At 40.8% G+C, this 13,853-nt stretch overlaps 1 protein-coding gene across 1 annotated transcript in view; it reads left to right on the top strand.

The window, feature by feature from the left end:
• The window catches only part of cdh13 (cadherin 13, H-cadherin (heart)), a 361,634-nt gene that overhangs the window by 181,600 nt on the left and 166,181 nt on the right, over positions 1 to 13,853 (top strand). The window contains exon 7 of the mRNA XM_034141757.1: positions 1,781 to 1,925. Within this exon, the coding sequence (XP_033997648.1) occupies positions 1,781 to 1,925 (145 nt within the window). The remainder of the gene's footprint in view (positions 1 to 1,780; positions 1,926 to 13,853) is intronic.

Below are 13,853 nucleotides of genomic sequence, written 5' to 3'. Positions count from 1 at the left end.
GGGTTTACCTTCCCTGTAGTGTGACATATGGGTTTGTGTGCATGTAAATGGTCTGCAAAGGCTAAAATCCCAAAGTTCACAATTGAGGGAGTTTCTCTCCAACATACTTCCCCCCCCCCATGTCTGAAACGCCTCAAATGGTCTCCTTTGTTTACTTCCCCGACATAGTGACATCACTAAGTTACACTCGCACTTATAGCACTCCAATCCATTGTATGTAATAGGTTAAGGGGAGGGACATGTTAAGGTTGACCAATCATAACAGAGTAGAGCAGAGCAGAGCAGACATTGCTGCTGGTTAGAGTCAGGTGGTCCAGAGTTTGTTTGTATGCCTATATACTTGTAGCATCTGTTCAGCATTTAGGCGCTGACTAAACAGGACAGGGTCATTCTGGAATACATTTAGTAATGCCAAATTGATATTGTGCATATTTTTGCACTGTACTCTGTCAAGCTGGCATGGTCCCCTAGGTGAACGAGGAGTATGACTAGCAAAACTGCAGAGTAGGGGGAAGCTGAAATCATAAATATGTGATGTGGGCCGATGGAGTGTTCCTCGATGGAGGAGCAGACGAGGTGAAAGAGGCAGAGAGGATGAGGAGGAGGAGAAGGAGAGGAGGTTTTATATATTTAAGTGCCTGTAAATGAATCTAGAGAGTCATACATATATGCAAGGACACAAATCTAAGAGGGAAGTGAGAATTAGCAGAGAGAATGAACAAACCAAATGCAGTGAAATGGTTCTTAGATGATCACAAATGCACACACATTTCAAATGTTAAGGTAAATGCTCAGACACTTATGTTACGCCCAGGTCTAGGGGAACCTAGGCGTAGCACAAAAGCTGCACTCAGCTCACTCTTCCCACTCCCAAGAATATGGACACTGAGACAGTGAATGCCGTTGGTCATTTTAATTACCTAGTTTTTAACAAGGAGGCGAGACAACCCACATAAACAAACAAATCTTGGCACACATAACTCTTGCCTAACAAATAAGAAAATAAACGTACAGGCTTCTTACCTACCCTGACGTAAAAACGAGAATTAAACAAAAGAAAAGGGTTTCGCACTCCTGGGCAAATCAAAGCGTGTCTTACAAGACAGGTTAAATTAGTTGATCTTTCTAAGATTTCAAAATATACAAAAGGACCGGTATACGGTAGAATTACACACACAGCACAACAGGTCAGATATATCAACACGCGCAGAGTTGGGAGTAGGAGAAGTCGAGTCAGAGAGAGGGCAGAGGGACTGCATGGCTGCAGCTTAAATACTCCCCTCTTCTTCAGGTGGACCAATCAGCCTGTTGAAGGTAGCTAATCAGCTAACGGGCACCACCTGCTTGCTCACTCACACACACACACACACACACACACACACACACACACACACACACACACACACACACACACACACACACACACTCACAGACACAGGATGAGGGAAAAATAACTGCACACAAATGACATAACGACCCAGGGTCGTAACACTTATAGAACCAATGATTTCCTTATTGTAGTCCAGGGAAATTACCCACCACTGGCAACAAAGATACAATAACAACAGTTGTGTTGATCTGTTGCTATCATGCATTTGTGTCAGTGATATTTAAATCCATTTTTGTATTTTTGTTAGAAGACAGGTGGGAAGTTTTTGTAGCAGAATTACAGATTTTAAACTATTCGCCTATCATTTTGTGATTACGGTTAATAAGAATTACACCCATTGACACCTTCTTCAATGCAGAAATAAACTCTTTCATCTTTTTTTCCATACAGCTGGAAGTTTCTACCACAGACTTCGCCGGAAACCTTGTTGAGGGACCGGCCCTACTACTGATCACCGTCATCGACCAAAATGACAACCGGCCCATCTTCAAAGAGACACGCTACACAGGAGAGGTGCTCGAGGGATCCCCTACAGGTAGGTGTCATTGCTATATTGAAGTACTCTAGAGTGAACTCGGCTTTTATTGATAGTAGCACAGTAATACCACACACACACCATGATTGCTACTCTTGAGATGTCTCTGATCTGAGACGAGGAATGGTTGTGTCAACATTTTTGTCTGGGTGTTTTCTATGTGTTATTGTGCTGCCAGAGTACATGTCTTGATAATATAAAATAAATGGAAATAAATACCTCCATATCAAACCTTATACATCCACTTTTTCACCTTTCCCTTATGTGCTGCCCCGAAAACTTCAAATATTTTACCACTGTGGAGTAAATTACAAATAAATGTTAAGTTTACAATGTTTGGCATTGCATTTTAGGCTATTTTACACATACTGTACACGTATCTTCTTGTATCTTCTTCAATGTAATTTGACCTAAACTTAATACAATGAGGCAGAGGGCATTCTTGAATCTGACTCAAGTTATACAGTGTGGAATGGCAGTGTGATTGCAGATTGAACTTTCAGCCTTCAGCAAGGCATCCTCAGCAGGTGTGTGATTGTACTACTAACCCTAACCCTAACCATTGCTGCAGTTCAATCCTGGAGGTCCTATTGCTTTGCTCAACAATTCATCATTAATTCCTTATGTTTCAAATCTACACATACATTGTGCAGATGTGGCTACAGAGTAAGGTTGTGTTTGACTTAATTGCAGGGGATCAAAATACATATAGAAAAAAAGTTGTAAAAACTGCCAAAACTCACTAAAGAAATCCATCTTAATAAGCTGTTATCTAGAAAATGTTGTGCCAGGACATACTTGTTTCTGGTAGTTTCCATACCTCACCTAATACTAATATTTCCTTCTTTTTTTTTTATTGGATTTCTCAATAAATTCATGCTTGAATCCAATTATTTTACTGTACTGATGAAGTAAATAGCACAACTTTACAACAATTAACAACCAATTTGACCAATGTAGTACATTTTATATATATCCACTACTTCTTCTTCTCTTCTTTCCACTCGTGTCCCCCTACTGACCTACTGTAATTATGATTCATGTCCTGCCGTCTCCCATTGACTTTTTTTCCTGTCCTGTCCGAGTCATGTGATGAATAGCGAAATTGACTCTCATTCCACCGGATTCTGGAAAAATGTCAGCCATTTGCTTCAAACAGCTTAATGAGATTATATATGGTATTTTAAGCATTGGAAATAAATGCACCGCTTAGACGGTTGAGAGTTTTTTTGACAGTTATCTGTTCGGGATGATCAATATGTAGAATCATATTTTAAATTAATGGATTTTTACAATAATAATAATACTCCTGCCGACACTATCGCGTGGTCAAGTGTTTCAATTTGAATCGTTTGGAGGCAAGGCTGGCAGAGCCTTAGATAAATCTTTTCACCTCTGGCTTCTACTATAAATCTTAACGTTCTCTTAGATGCCTTTGTCACTTTGTCACAGCAGCTGCTTTTCTTGGCTCTCTGAGCTGTTGTCACTGCTATCACTGTTGCTATCACGGTGACGGTTGTGCCCTCACTAGGCTGGAATACAAATAAATGCCCTCTGAATGTACCCAGTATCTATTTTTGGAACATTCATTGCTAAACTACTGCTACCTTTAAACAACCTGATTGTGTGTGGGTGCATGTATGTGATGTTAAAGCACGGTAGATTAAATTACATTTAAAAATGGTATTATTTTTCTACATAAATCTGTTGTATGAATGACCGTCATCCACCATACAATGGTTATATGTGACATTATACCTTGGGGAGTGTTGTGGAGTTGGTTACATCTTGAACTATTAGCCATATGTGTTGCTGTTCATTACTCACAGTGTTTACAACTTCAGTCAAGTAAAGCCTTTAGACAATCTACCTGGTTTTGATACTGCATTTTTTGAAATGGCATATAAGAACACATTCAAAGTCTAAAAGCAGCCATTGATATTGGAGCGAAGACAGGCCAAAGTTGTGTTCTTGTAAACACTGTACCAGGAACCCATGCACAAAACAGCTGTTGCTACAGCTGCTAAGCTAACGTGCTATCAGATACCCACACAATGTTTACTATAACTGTTGTATGTTTTCAAAACATAAACTAAAGTAATATCGGCTATCATCTTGCTGTAAATGACTCAAGTTAATTACTCGACTCAACAGCTTTTATAATCCAGAATATTTGGCTTCTATTTTCCGAGTGGTCTGTCCTCGCCCAATTGAAAATCATCCCACTGTTGCAATCCAGTGTCTCGATGCATCAATGAAATCTAAGGGCTGTAGATTATTTCACTGCACTTCTCGCGGCAGTTCTTGCTGTTCCGGGCCTGGTTTTGTTTGGCTCTTATGGCTTAAAACTTTCCTACATCGGCTGATTGATGATTAACTGGCTCATCTAGATTATAATGTTTCCATCTAACAACACATAACATGTGGTTATTAAATGGTGAAGCTTCCTGGTAGACTTGCTCTTTTAGACAGTCTGTTTGAGAAGAAAGAGATGTGAGCATTATCTCTAGTTAACTACCTCCACAGCTCAAAGGTATTACTTTGGGTCCAGAAATGTTTGCAACTGTCACAGTTAAACCACATGGCTCTGATGATGAAATGAGCTAGTCAGTTGCTTTACTCTGTTTGCTCCTGCTGTTCAACCTTGAACTGTATTCTACCGATTCAATAAAAAGAGCCCCTTGGGTCCACCTGTCAAGTGTCTTAAGGGCAAACATGTTGCAGCACACAGATTGTTTGGAGAAATCCGTTTGTGGAACCAGTCAGATGGTTATAAGTAGAAAGCACAGACGGCAAAACAAGAGAGTGAAATAAAAAGCTATGCACTGCCAATTCTATGATGGTTGTCACTTTGTTTGTTCTGACATCATTAGCACAAAAAGCCAACAGACAAAAACCTTAATCACCAACAGAGCTTCCTAGATAAGAGGGATCAGTCAACATGCAGCCAGAGGAAATACACAAAAACACACACTCACACACAGCTTCCCATGAAGACATTTTGAGCAGTTGTCAACTGAACTTGTGTTATGAATTGCTAATTCGGACATTGCTTATGCGATAGTACACATTGGGTAAGCAACAGCATGTCATTACTGGCTATGCGGACCATGATAATAGACCTACACACTTGCACAGTATAATCTTGTTAGAATAATCTCGTCAAACTAAAAGGGAATTTTGATACCAGGATTAAATCATGGATTACAAAAAAAAACAAGTGATTTATTCCATGCTTACATATATGATTTTAATGATTCAAAAGTGTCTGAGTATTTTTACTTTAAGTTGTCTACATTGTGGCTCCTGTGCACATTCACATGCAGCCTTACATGCTGACATGGAAAAATAGTCCACTGGGAGCAAATGAGAAAAGTGACATATCCCCAGCAGTAAAGAAAAATATCATATTGGATTGGCCAGACCTCTCATAACACCTGAATCATCACAGTTTTTAACACTGACTCTGTTTTCTACACAAGTTAACTCTGACTTCTGCAAGCTCAGCACCAATATATTTTTTGAAAAACTAATTTTACATTACTGGGTTGGATATGATAGCATCGGCCAGAGACCTATTTCCTTGACGTGATATCATTGAATTTGGTTTTATTAGAACTGTTTTTTGCAGTGTTCTTTATTTTTGATATATCTCAAAGATAGTTCATTATTCTATAACCATAAGCATCCTGTGAGCTGCTATTTCCTGAGTGGATCATAGCCTGGTTCAAGTTTGATTTTATTTTCAGTACGTCGTGATCTGACAGCTTCTCTGTACTTTAGTTGCCATGGATGTCAGATCTGGTTGAGCTCGGATATAAGATGAGGGATGAAGATCTGTGTTTATCGCATATGTCAGCAAAACTGTGCAATAGCCAACATGTCAGTTCAGCCTCAATGATCTGTCCTTGTATACAATATATTTGACAAGCATCTAAATAGTATGTAGCAACCTGTCCGTTCCTCATAAGTGTACTGGTCAGTAGAAAAGGGATGTTCTCTCTGCCTCGTGAGTGTACATACAACATTCTCTCTCTTTAGCTTTGTCTTGAAATAAATATATTTATTTAAATGCTAAATGCTCTAGTAATGTTCACTATCTAGTTGCCAACATTGGTGCTTGATGTTGAAAATATAGCCTAAACATAGTTTTTAGAGTTTTTGCAAAAACAGCTGTCTTTTTTGCGTGCATATGACGGTTTGAGTGCTGTGAGAGTGAATCAGACATTGAAGTTGTACAGTAGCTTAAACTTCCTATAAAGCTCCAATAATTTCCACTACAAATAAGAATTCATAATAGTATGATATATTGTAAAATCAACATGGATTATACTGCATTATAAAACGGACAAGTAAAATCAAGCAATCTGATTGGTTCTTAGCCGTGGTATACTGAGCGTATACCACGGGTAGAATTGTAAGTTACTTTTCACAACAACTCAGTATCCCTCCGCGTCTGAGATAAACAGTATACAGTTGGACTGAAAAGCAAACTGCCTGCAGTTTGCTTTTCAAACTGGAACAAGAAAGCAGCGGAGAAGTAACGGAGCAGAAACCCTCCTTTTTACGCAACGGTCCAGACATAGACATCAAACGGCAAAAACATATTCAGTGTGCAGTTCCTTTGGCATTAGGGCAGGGATATTTAGATACTTTCCAAGGTTTGACATAATGAATTGTGCTACTTTTAAAGCAAGCAACGATGTTTTCAAATCTGTAATCAAAAAGGTCCGCAAAAACATTTAAGATTAACTTCGACCTCCGGGGGGGGGGGGGGGGGGGGGGTGTCTTACTATGGAGGAGTGGATTGAGGAGTGCCTATCTCCAGAGCAAAAAGCACCTAAACGACGACATGTAGAGCTACGTGAAGAGCAGGTAGACCAACTGGAAAAGTATCACCATTCAAAAGCTTTCTGATGCGGGTCTTGAAACAAAGCAGAGAAATGATGACCGTTAGTGGCCACAGGTGCGAAAGCTCTCTCCAGAGCTACTGGAAGCCGAATCTCGGGGACCGGAGAAAGTGGAGCAATATTCTCGCCACGCCAAGCAACAGCCTAGAACAACCTCAGCCTATACAAGTAACCACGTAAGCCATGCTACTGATGCTGGACAGTTTTTCAGTGGGTGCAAAATAAACGGCAACATACACATTAATGTAAATAAATAGCCAAATAATGGATCAACGCTCTCTGTCTAATATGTTCGCTAGCTGTTGTTAGTGTTGTTGCATAGCAACCACCTCGCACTATGTTTCGTGCAGAAGGCAACAGAGGGACTATTTTATTTTGAACATCATTATTTACTAATAAAAACTATTTAAATTAGAGTGTGTATTTTTCTTTCATATTGCCACACTTGGTAACCGTTTTATAAAAGCAATAGCTCACTTCAGGCCGTGATATATGCTCATTATATCACAGTTAAGGGGGTTGTCGACCCTCCGCTTCGCGTCGGGCCGAACCACGCCCCTTAGCTGTGATATAATGAGCATATACCACGGCCTGTCGTGAGCTATTGCTTAATTATATGCACTTATTGTAAGGCGCTTTGGATAAAAGCGTCAGCTAAATGCAATGTAATGTAATACTGTTTAGTTTTATAGAATTCGTCTTAGCAATCCAGAAAGACAAGGCCAAGGTAAGCATACATGTGTATATCTTTGAGCAAGGTCTCAAACATATATACACATTTCTCAACTTGGCTTTGTTTCAAATCACAAAAGGAAGTGCAGTGCATAATCAGAGGCATGCTACTGTATGTGAGGAGGGAGCCATGTGAGCAAGTCCCAAAGGAGAAAGGGCTCCTACAAGTGTTTCACATGCAAGCAGTCCTCTTCCACTGTCCTCCCAGGAAAGACAATTATAAATATCACATTCTTATAAATCCTTTTATTGGGAAAATGTTGCAGTCTTGCAGCTCATGTACAGTAGTAGGCTGTGAATATCATCATATCAAAGGTCTAAGAGGTATTGAGTTTTGTCAAATGTAATTGTTAATCTTTGAACCTTTGACTTGCCTTTCACCACAACGATCATTATAATTCTTATCTCTTTGCCCGCTAACTGTGTTTCTCACTTTAAAACATATTTACGACACATCATGGGGATACATGTTTTAACAGAGTTTTTTTTTAACTATATATACAAAATGTTTCTTTGTTTGGCATTATTTTGTGCTAGAAAATGGTTCAACTGTTACTGTAGCACCAATGCCTTCTTCTAAAAAGCTCTACAGCCCACTTAAGAATGCATACATGTAAATTAAATGTGTGTGTGTGTGTGTGTGTGTGTGTGTGTGTGTGTGTGTGTGTGTGTGTGTGTGTGTGTGTGTGTGTGCGTGTGCGTGTGTGCGTGTGTGTGTGTGTGAAGCAGTTGGGCAGCAGGTGAAGCTGTAAAGAAGAATGTCACAGTGCTCTGACATTTCTGTGCAAACTGATAACAAAGGCAGCCATTTTTTCTGTTTACTCCTTCACCCGTCCTTTACTCTTCTTTTCTATCTTTCTTCTTTTTTTTTTCTTCATGCCCTGCATTCCCTTGGGCTTTGTATACACACTATCCCTCTTCCCCATATTATCTGTTTTCTATTCTCTCCATCATTGCCCTGCTAACCAGTGTTTTTATAGCTGCTAAATAGTTTTTGCCCCTCTTCAATTCACATCTTATTTGAACAACCAAGTTAGGGTTGTATTGGTGAATTCCAATGGTATCAGTGCTTTACTGTTAAACGATATTTACTTATCAGCCTATAATTAAAATCAAGCAAACATCCTAACTAATATGGCTGAGGAAACATTTGTTTTGTTTAATTATATCCTAGTTTTATAAGGAAAGAGAAGATAGTGGTGTTCTATATTTTTCTCATTAAATAAACTCCCTTAATTGACCTAAACCAAATATATGTTAGTCTGTCTCAATGTCACAAATACATTATACAATTACATCTTTATTTAAATCCCCTCAACAGTTGGGCATTGTTCATTTTCTTTAATGTTACTCGCACAGGGTAACAATAAAACATTTATTTATGGAATTATTTAGGGAATTTTAACATCATTTCTGGTAAATGGACAACACATTTGAAATCACAGGCTGTAACATAAGAGGCATTTTAACTTTAAAGGGGACCTATCATGCAAAATGCACTTTTGTACGTCTTTTATACATGAATATGTGTCCCCGGTGTTCCAGGGAACTCACCAAGTGTCAGAAAACACAACCCTCTCTATTTTCCTCCATACCCAAATCTCTAAAAAAGGGGCTGCAACGGATCTGATAAAAACTGATCCAGATTTGAACACTGTCCTGACGTCAGGACGGTGGCGCTACGGCTATTGGGCCAACTCCACCAATCAGGAGGAGACAGCCACGGCCATTGCCGTTCGAAAGCGCTGGAGACGCTGTAGTACATATGCCAGGCCTGTAGGTGGTGCTGTTCTCACAGAATCAGCCCTTGCAAAAACAGGGCTAAAAAAGTGCAAATTGAGCGAAATGAGGCATGGCTAAAATGCATGATCTGTTTGGTATTTTGAAAATAAAAAAGTATAAATATGCCTTATATAGGTATGGTCCTACACTATATTATTAAAATATAGCATGATAGGTCCACTTTAAGTGAATCTCTACTTTATTTTCAATTATTTTGAGCTGATATGTCCATCAATCTCCTTGTTCATATGAAAATCAGTGGCCAGTTTGGGAAGAAAACAGAAATAATACCACTTGAAAATGTGTAGGGGAAAATCTATCGGTATCTGCTTTAATAGCTAGCCCACACTAGTGCTACCCCAGATCCTGCTACTTTTCTGTGCCCTGCTGTCCTCGACCACTTTGAGCCTGTATCCCTCTCTTCTCTCTCGGATGTAGTCAAGCACCTGCGGCCGACAAACTGCACCTCAGACAGCATTCCCTCTCGCCTTCTCAGAGATGTTTTTGATTCAGTTGGAGCAAGTATTTTATTACTTTTAAACACCTCTCTTAGCTCAGGATGTGTCCCAGCTGCCTTCAAACATGCCGTGGTTAAGCCACTACTTAAAAAGAAAAATCTGGACCCCTCCATTCTCGCAAATTTTAGGCCCATCTCCCAGCTACCTTTTTTATCAAAAGCCCTGGAGCGAGTAGTCTACGCCCAGCTGCAGTCTTTTTTAACCATCCATGGAATCCATGAAAAGTTTCAGTCTGGCTTCAAACCCATGCACAGCACTGAAACAGCCCTTTTAAGAGTTTTTAATGATCTGCTCCTAGCCGCCGACTCAGGTAGCCCAGCTGTCCTGGTGCTGTTAGACCTGACAGCTGCCTTTGACACTGTGGACCATAGCATCCTGCTGTCACGGCTTGAACAGTCCGCTGGCATCACAGGCTCTGCCCTTGCATGGTTCAGGTCCTACCTGACAGACCGTAGCTTCTCGGTACAGCTAGGTGCCTTCTCCTCTGCCAAATCCCCTCTTACCTGTGGGGTTCCCCAAGGCTCGATTCTGGGCCCCATCCTTTTTCTACTGTACATACTAGGTTCAATTCTCACAAAACATAATATTCCCTTCCACTGCTACGCCGACGATGTACAGATATATCTGCCTTTAAAAGCAAATGTCAAACACTCACTACAGCAGCTGATGGACTGCTTAGCAGAGATAAAATCCTGGCTGAGTAAAAACTTTCTCAACCTCAACGAGAGCAAGACTGAGGTCATCTTTTTTGGACCGCAACCTCCAGCCTCTCCGGTTGATATTCTGGGGTCTCTCAAAAAAAACATCCTCCCCTCGGTCATGAACCTTGGAGTGACCTTCACCAGCACTTTTAAATTCGACAAGCAGATCAGCACTGTAGTCAAATCCTGCTTTTTTTAAATAAGACTATTGGCCAAAACCAAGTCGTATTTATCTTTTAATTACTTAGAAAGGGTTATTAACGCCTTTGTAACCTCGAGACTGGACTATTGCAACGCTCTGTATGTGGGTATGGACCAGGCCTCAATTAAACGCCTGCAGCTAGTCCAAAACGCTGCTGCACGTTTGCTGACTGGCCACAAAAAGCGTGACCACATCACCCCTATTCTGGCCTCACTGCACTGGCTTCCAGTTCGGTTCAGAATTGATTTTAAAATCCTTTTATTTGTTTTTAAAGCACTAAATGGGCTGGCTCCGGCCTATATAGCTGAACTCCTCCAGCGCTACACCCCAGCCAGACCTTTAAGGTCTGCTGACCAGCTGCTGCTGGTAGTGCCCAAGACCAGGCTTAAAACCAGAGGGCACCGAGCCTTCGCAGCAGCTGGCCCTAGGCTCTGGAACACTCTGCCCCTCCATGTGAGGTCGGCCCAGACCCTAGGGGTTTTTAAATCCACTCTAAAAACACACTTCTTCTCTCTGGCTTTCTAGTTAGAGCGGAGCACGACTCCTGACTTTTCCTTGTGTTTTTATTTTAATTTTGTTTTTTATATATATCTGTTGTAACTTATTGTCGTTTATTGTGATTGTAGTAATGTGTTTTTATTACATGTACAGCACTTTGGCTCGACCAGAAATTGCTTTTAAATGTGCTATATAAATAAAACCTGATTTGATTTGATTTGATTTAATAAGGAGAAAAAGTTATTCAGCCAATATTGTCATACACCTCTTTTCAGAGGGCACTGAATGTAATCCCTCCATTTGTTAAGAAAGTCACTGGGGAGTCACAGTGGAACATTAGCATAACAGTAACATCAGTGAGAGTCATGCATATTGTCAATGATTCGCACAGAGAACATCGTTTGATCTACATTTTAGGGGTGGAATGGTACGCTGCTGGAAAATAACTGTGTTAAGACTGTCATGTTTCTGGTAATTTATGTTTATCTTCCCTCGCAGACGAGTTAAACCTAGCATCTAGGTGATATATCTTATATAATTGGACATGATGGGGTATAAATGAAGATATTCCTCATAGCTTAGTCTCCGTTTGTGTTCCAGACTAATTTGTGTTTGTATCAGAGGTAATTAAGGCCCAGATTCCTGCTGTGAAGGGGAGAGAGGAAAATATCTGGTCTGCTGTTCTGCTCCGCTCTCTGCTCTCAAATACACACGCACAAACACACGCACAAACACACACACAAACACAAACACACAAACACACACACACACACACACACACACACACACACACACACAAATAGAGAGGCTAGATACATAAAGCGTACGGCAGGGGAAACAAGGATATACCTTTTATCACGCTGCATGGCATTTTTAATATATAGTTCATTTTCTCAAATCTGACTTTTTCACAGCAGACATTTTGACTTACAATAAAAAGCCCACATGTATTTGTAGTATTAGTGATAGCTCTGTTATAAAACCAGATTGCACCAAACGTTGAAGAAAATATTAATAGTGGCTAAACGGTGGTACTACAACGTATGTGTCAGTCCGTGACATTAGTGCGCCCAAATGTACTTTTTCCTATTGACTTACATTGGGATATAGAGACGTCTGTAAATCAGCGGATCATTGTTTTCATTTTAAATCAACTAGCCAGTACGAACACTTTTATAGCCTTATTTGAATCTATAGCCACTTTCACACCAAGTACTTTGCCGTACTTAGTGCCGGCACTTAGTGCCCCGGCACTTAGTACCCCCATGGAACTAAGTACAGATCGCGTTCACACCGGAATAAGTTCCCTGAGGGAAGATTACGCAAATGAGCCGCTGACGTCACTTCGTCTTCTTCTGCTTTGGGTTTACTGGCAGGCCGCAGCTGCTGGGACTCCCAGCAGCTTCTACTGAAGCCTTCCGAGTAAATCGCCAGAACGCCGACACCTCCTCATCACTCCACCGCTCCCATGTTTTTTTTTGTGTTGCCATAAGTTATTCTCTCTCCGTTGGTGCGCGGGGCTAATGCTAATAATGCTAATGCCAGCAAATACAGAGTTTTACGGGGCGTGGTTTGCAATTCGCCCAGCCAATAGAAATTGGTACTTTTTTCTCCCCAGGATAGTATCACCTCTCCAGCAGGCACTAAAAATGGGGGTAAAAGTTCCCGGCACTAAGTACTCTTTTTGGTGTGAACGCAGAATAAGGGGTACTAACGGAACTAAATGGGAAAAGTACGGGGAAAAGTACTCCGGTGTGAACGCGCTTAGATCCTCAAAGATGTCAAATGTGTTAAAAGCCGAATCCAGACTTATTTTATTCAGTTATTCATTTGACTTAGCCAAGATCGGCCATGACGCTGCAGACAGGAGGCGGGGCTGAAGCAAAATGGGTACTTTTGCTCTTGAGTTTCAGGCCATTTTGGCTTCATACACCATTGATCAACTTTCATAGGAATGAATGGGGTCCTGCCTCCAACACTGTATCCAGTTATCTTCTTTAATCACTGCCTCTAACCTATATGCCATCATGAAAATAGGGCCTATACAGAGCACATGCAATGTGACCAAACTTGCCTTATGAAGACGATTGTCTAGAAACGTCTGAGACTTGTCTGCACCTGTACCCTGTAATTACACCATTGCCTGCAGAACCTACTTGGTCCTCTGTCCTGTGGTTTGTCCTCGATCCCTCGATCTCAAAGCACACCTACACTCTTGTGCTGCTACATCACATCTGCCACATATCAACAAAAAGAAGCCTGCCTGCCAGCTCGCCAGTGAAAACAATAGGTGAACCACACCTGAAGCTAATTGCTATCATAGGAACCTTTTGCACGTTTGGGGAATGGTAGTACAAGCAGTTGATGCAGAGCTTTGGTGGGTTGCCAAAAGTAGTTAGTTGGTGCAGAGAAAGCAAGAAAGAGATTGATAATGATTCAATTTAGAGATTACAACAAAACTGGCAGGTAATTTGTAGCATAATAGTGCCCATTTGTCCTATTATGGTCTCTGTCTCTACCTTTTTTTCTCTTCCTCTCTCACTCTCTTTGTTAGTTGGAGAACCGTCGGTCTAACACCCTACCAG

The sequence above is a fragment of the Trematomus bernacchii genome, unplaced genomic scaffold (genome assembly GCF_902827165.1).
Source record: "Trematomus bernacchii unplaced genomic scaffold, fTreBer1.1, whole genome shotgun sequence".
In the NCBI taxonomy this organism is placed as follows: Eukaryota; Metazoa; Chordata; class Actinopteri; order Perciformes; family Nototheniidae; genus Trematomus; species Trematomus bernacchii.
This window is presented reverse-complemented; position numbering and strand designations above follow the sequence as displayed.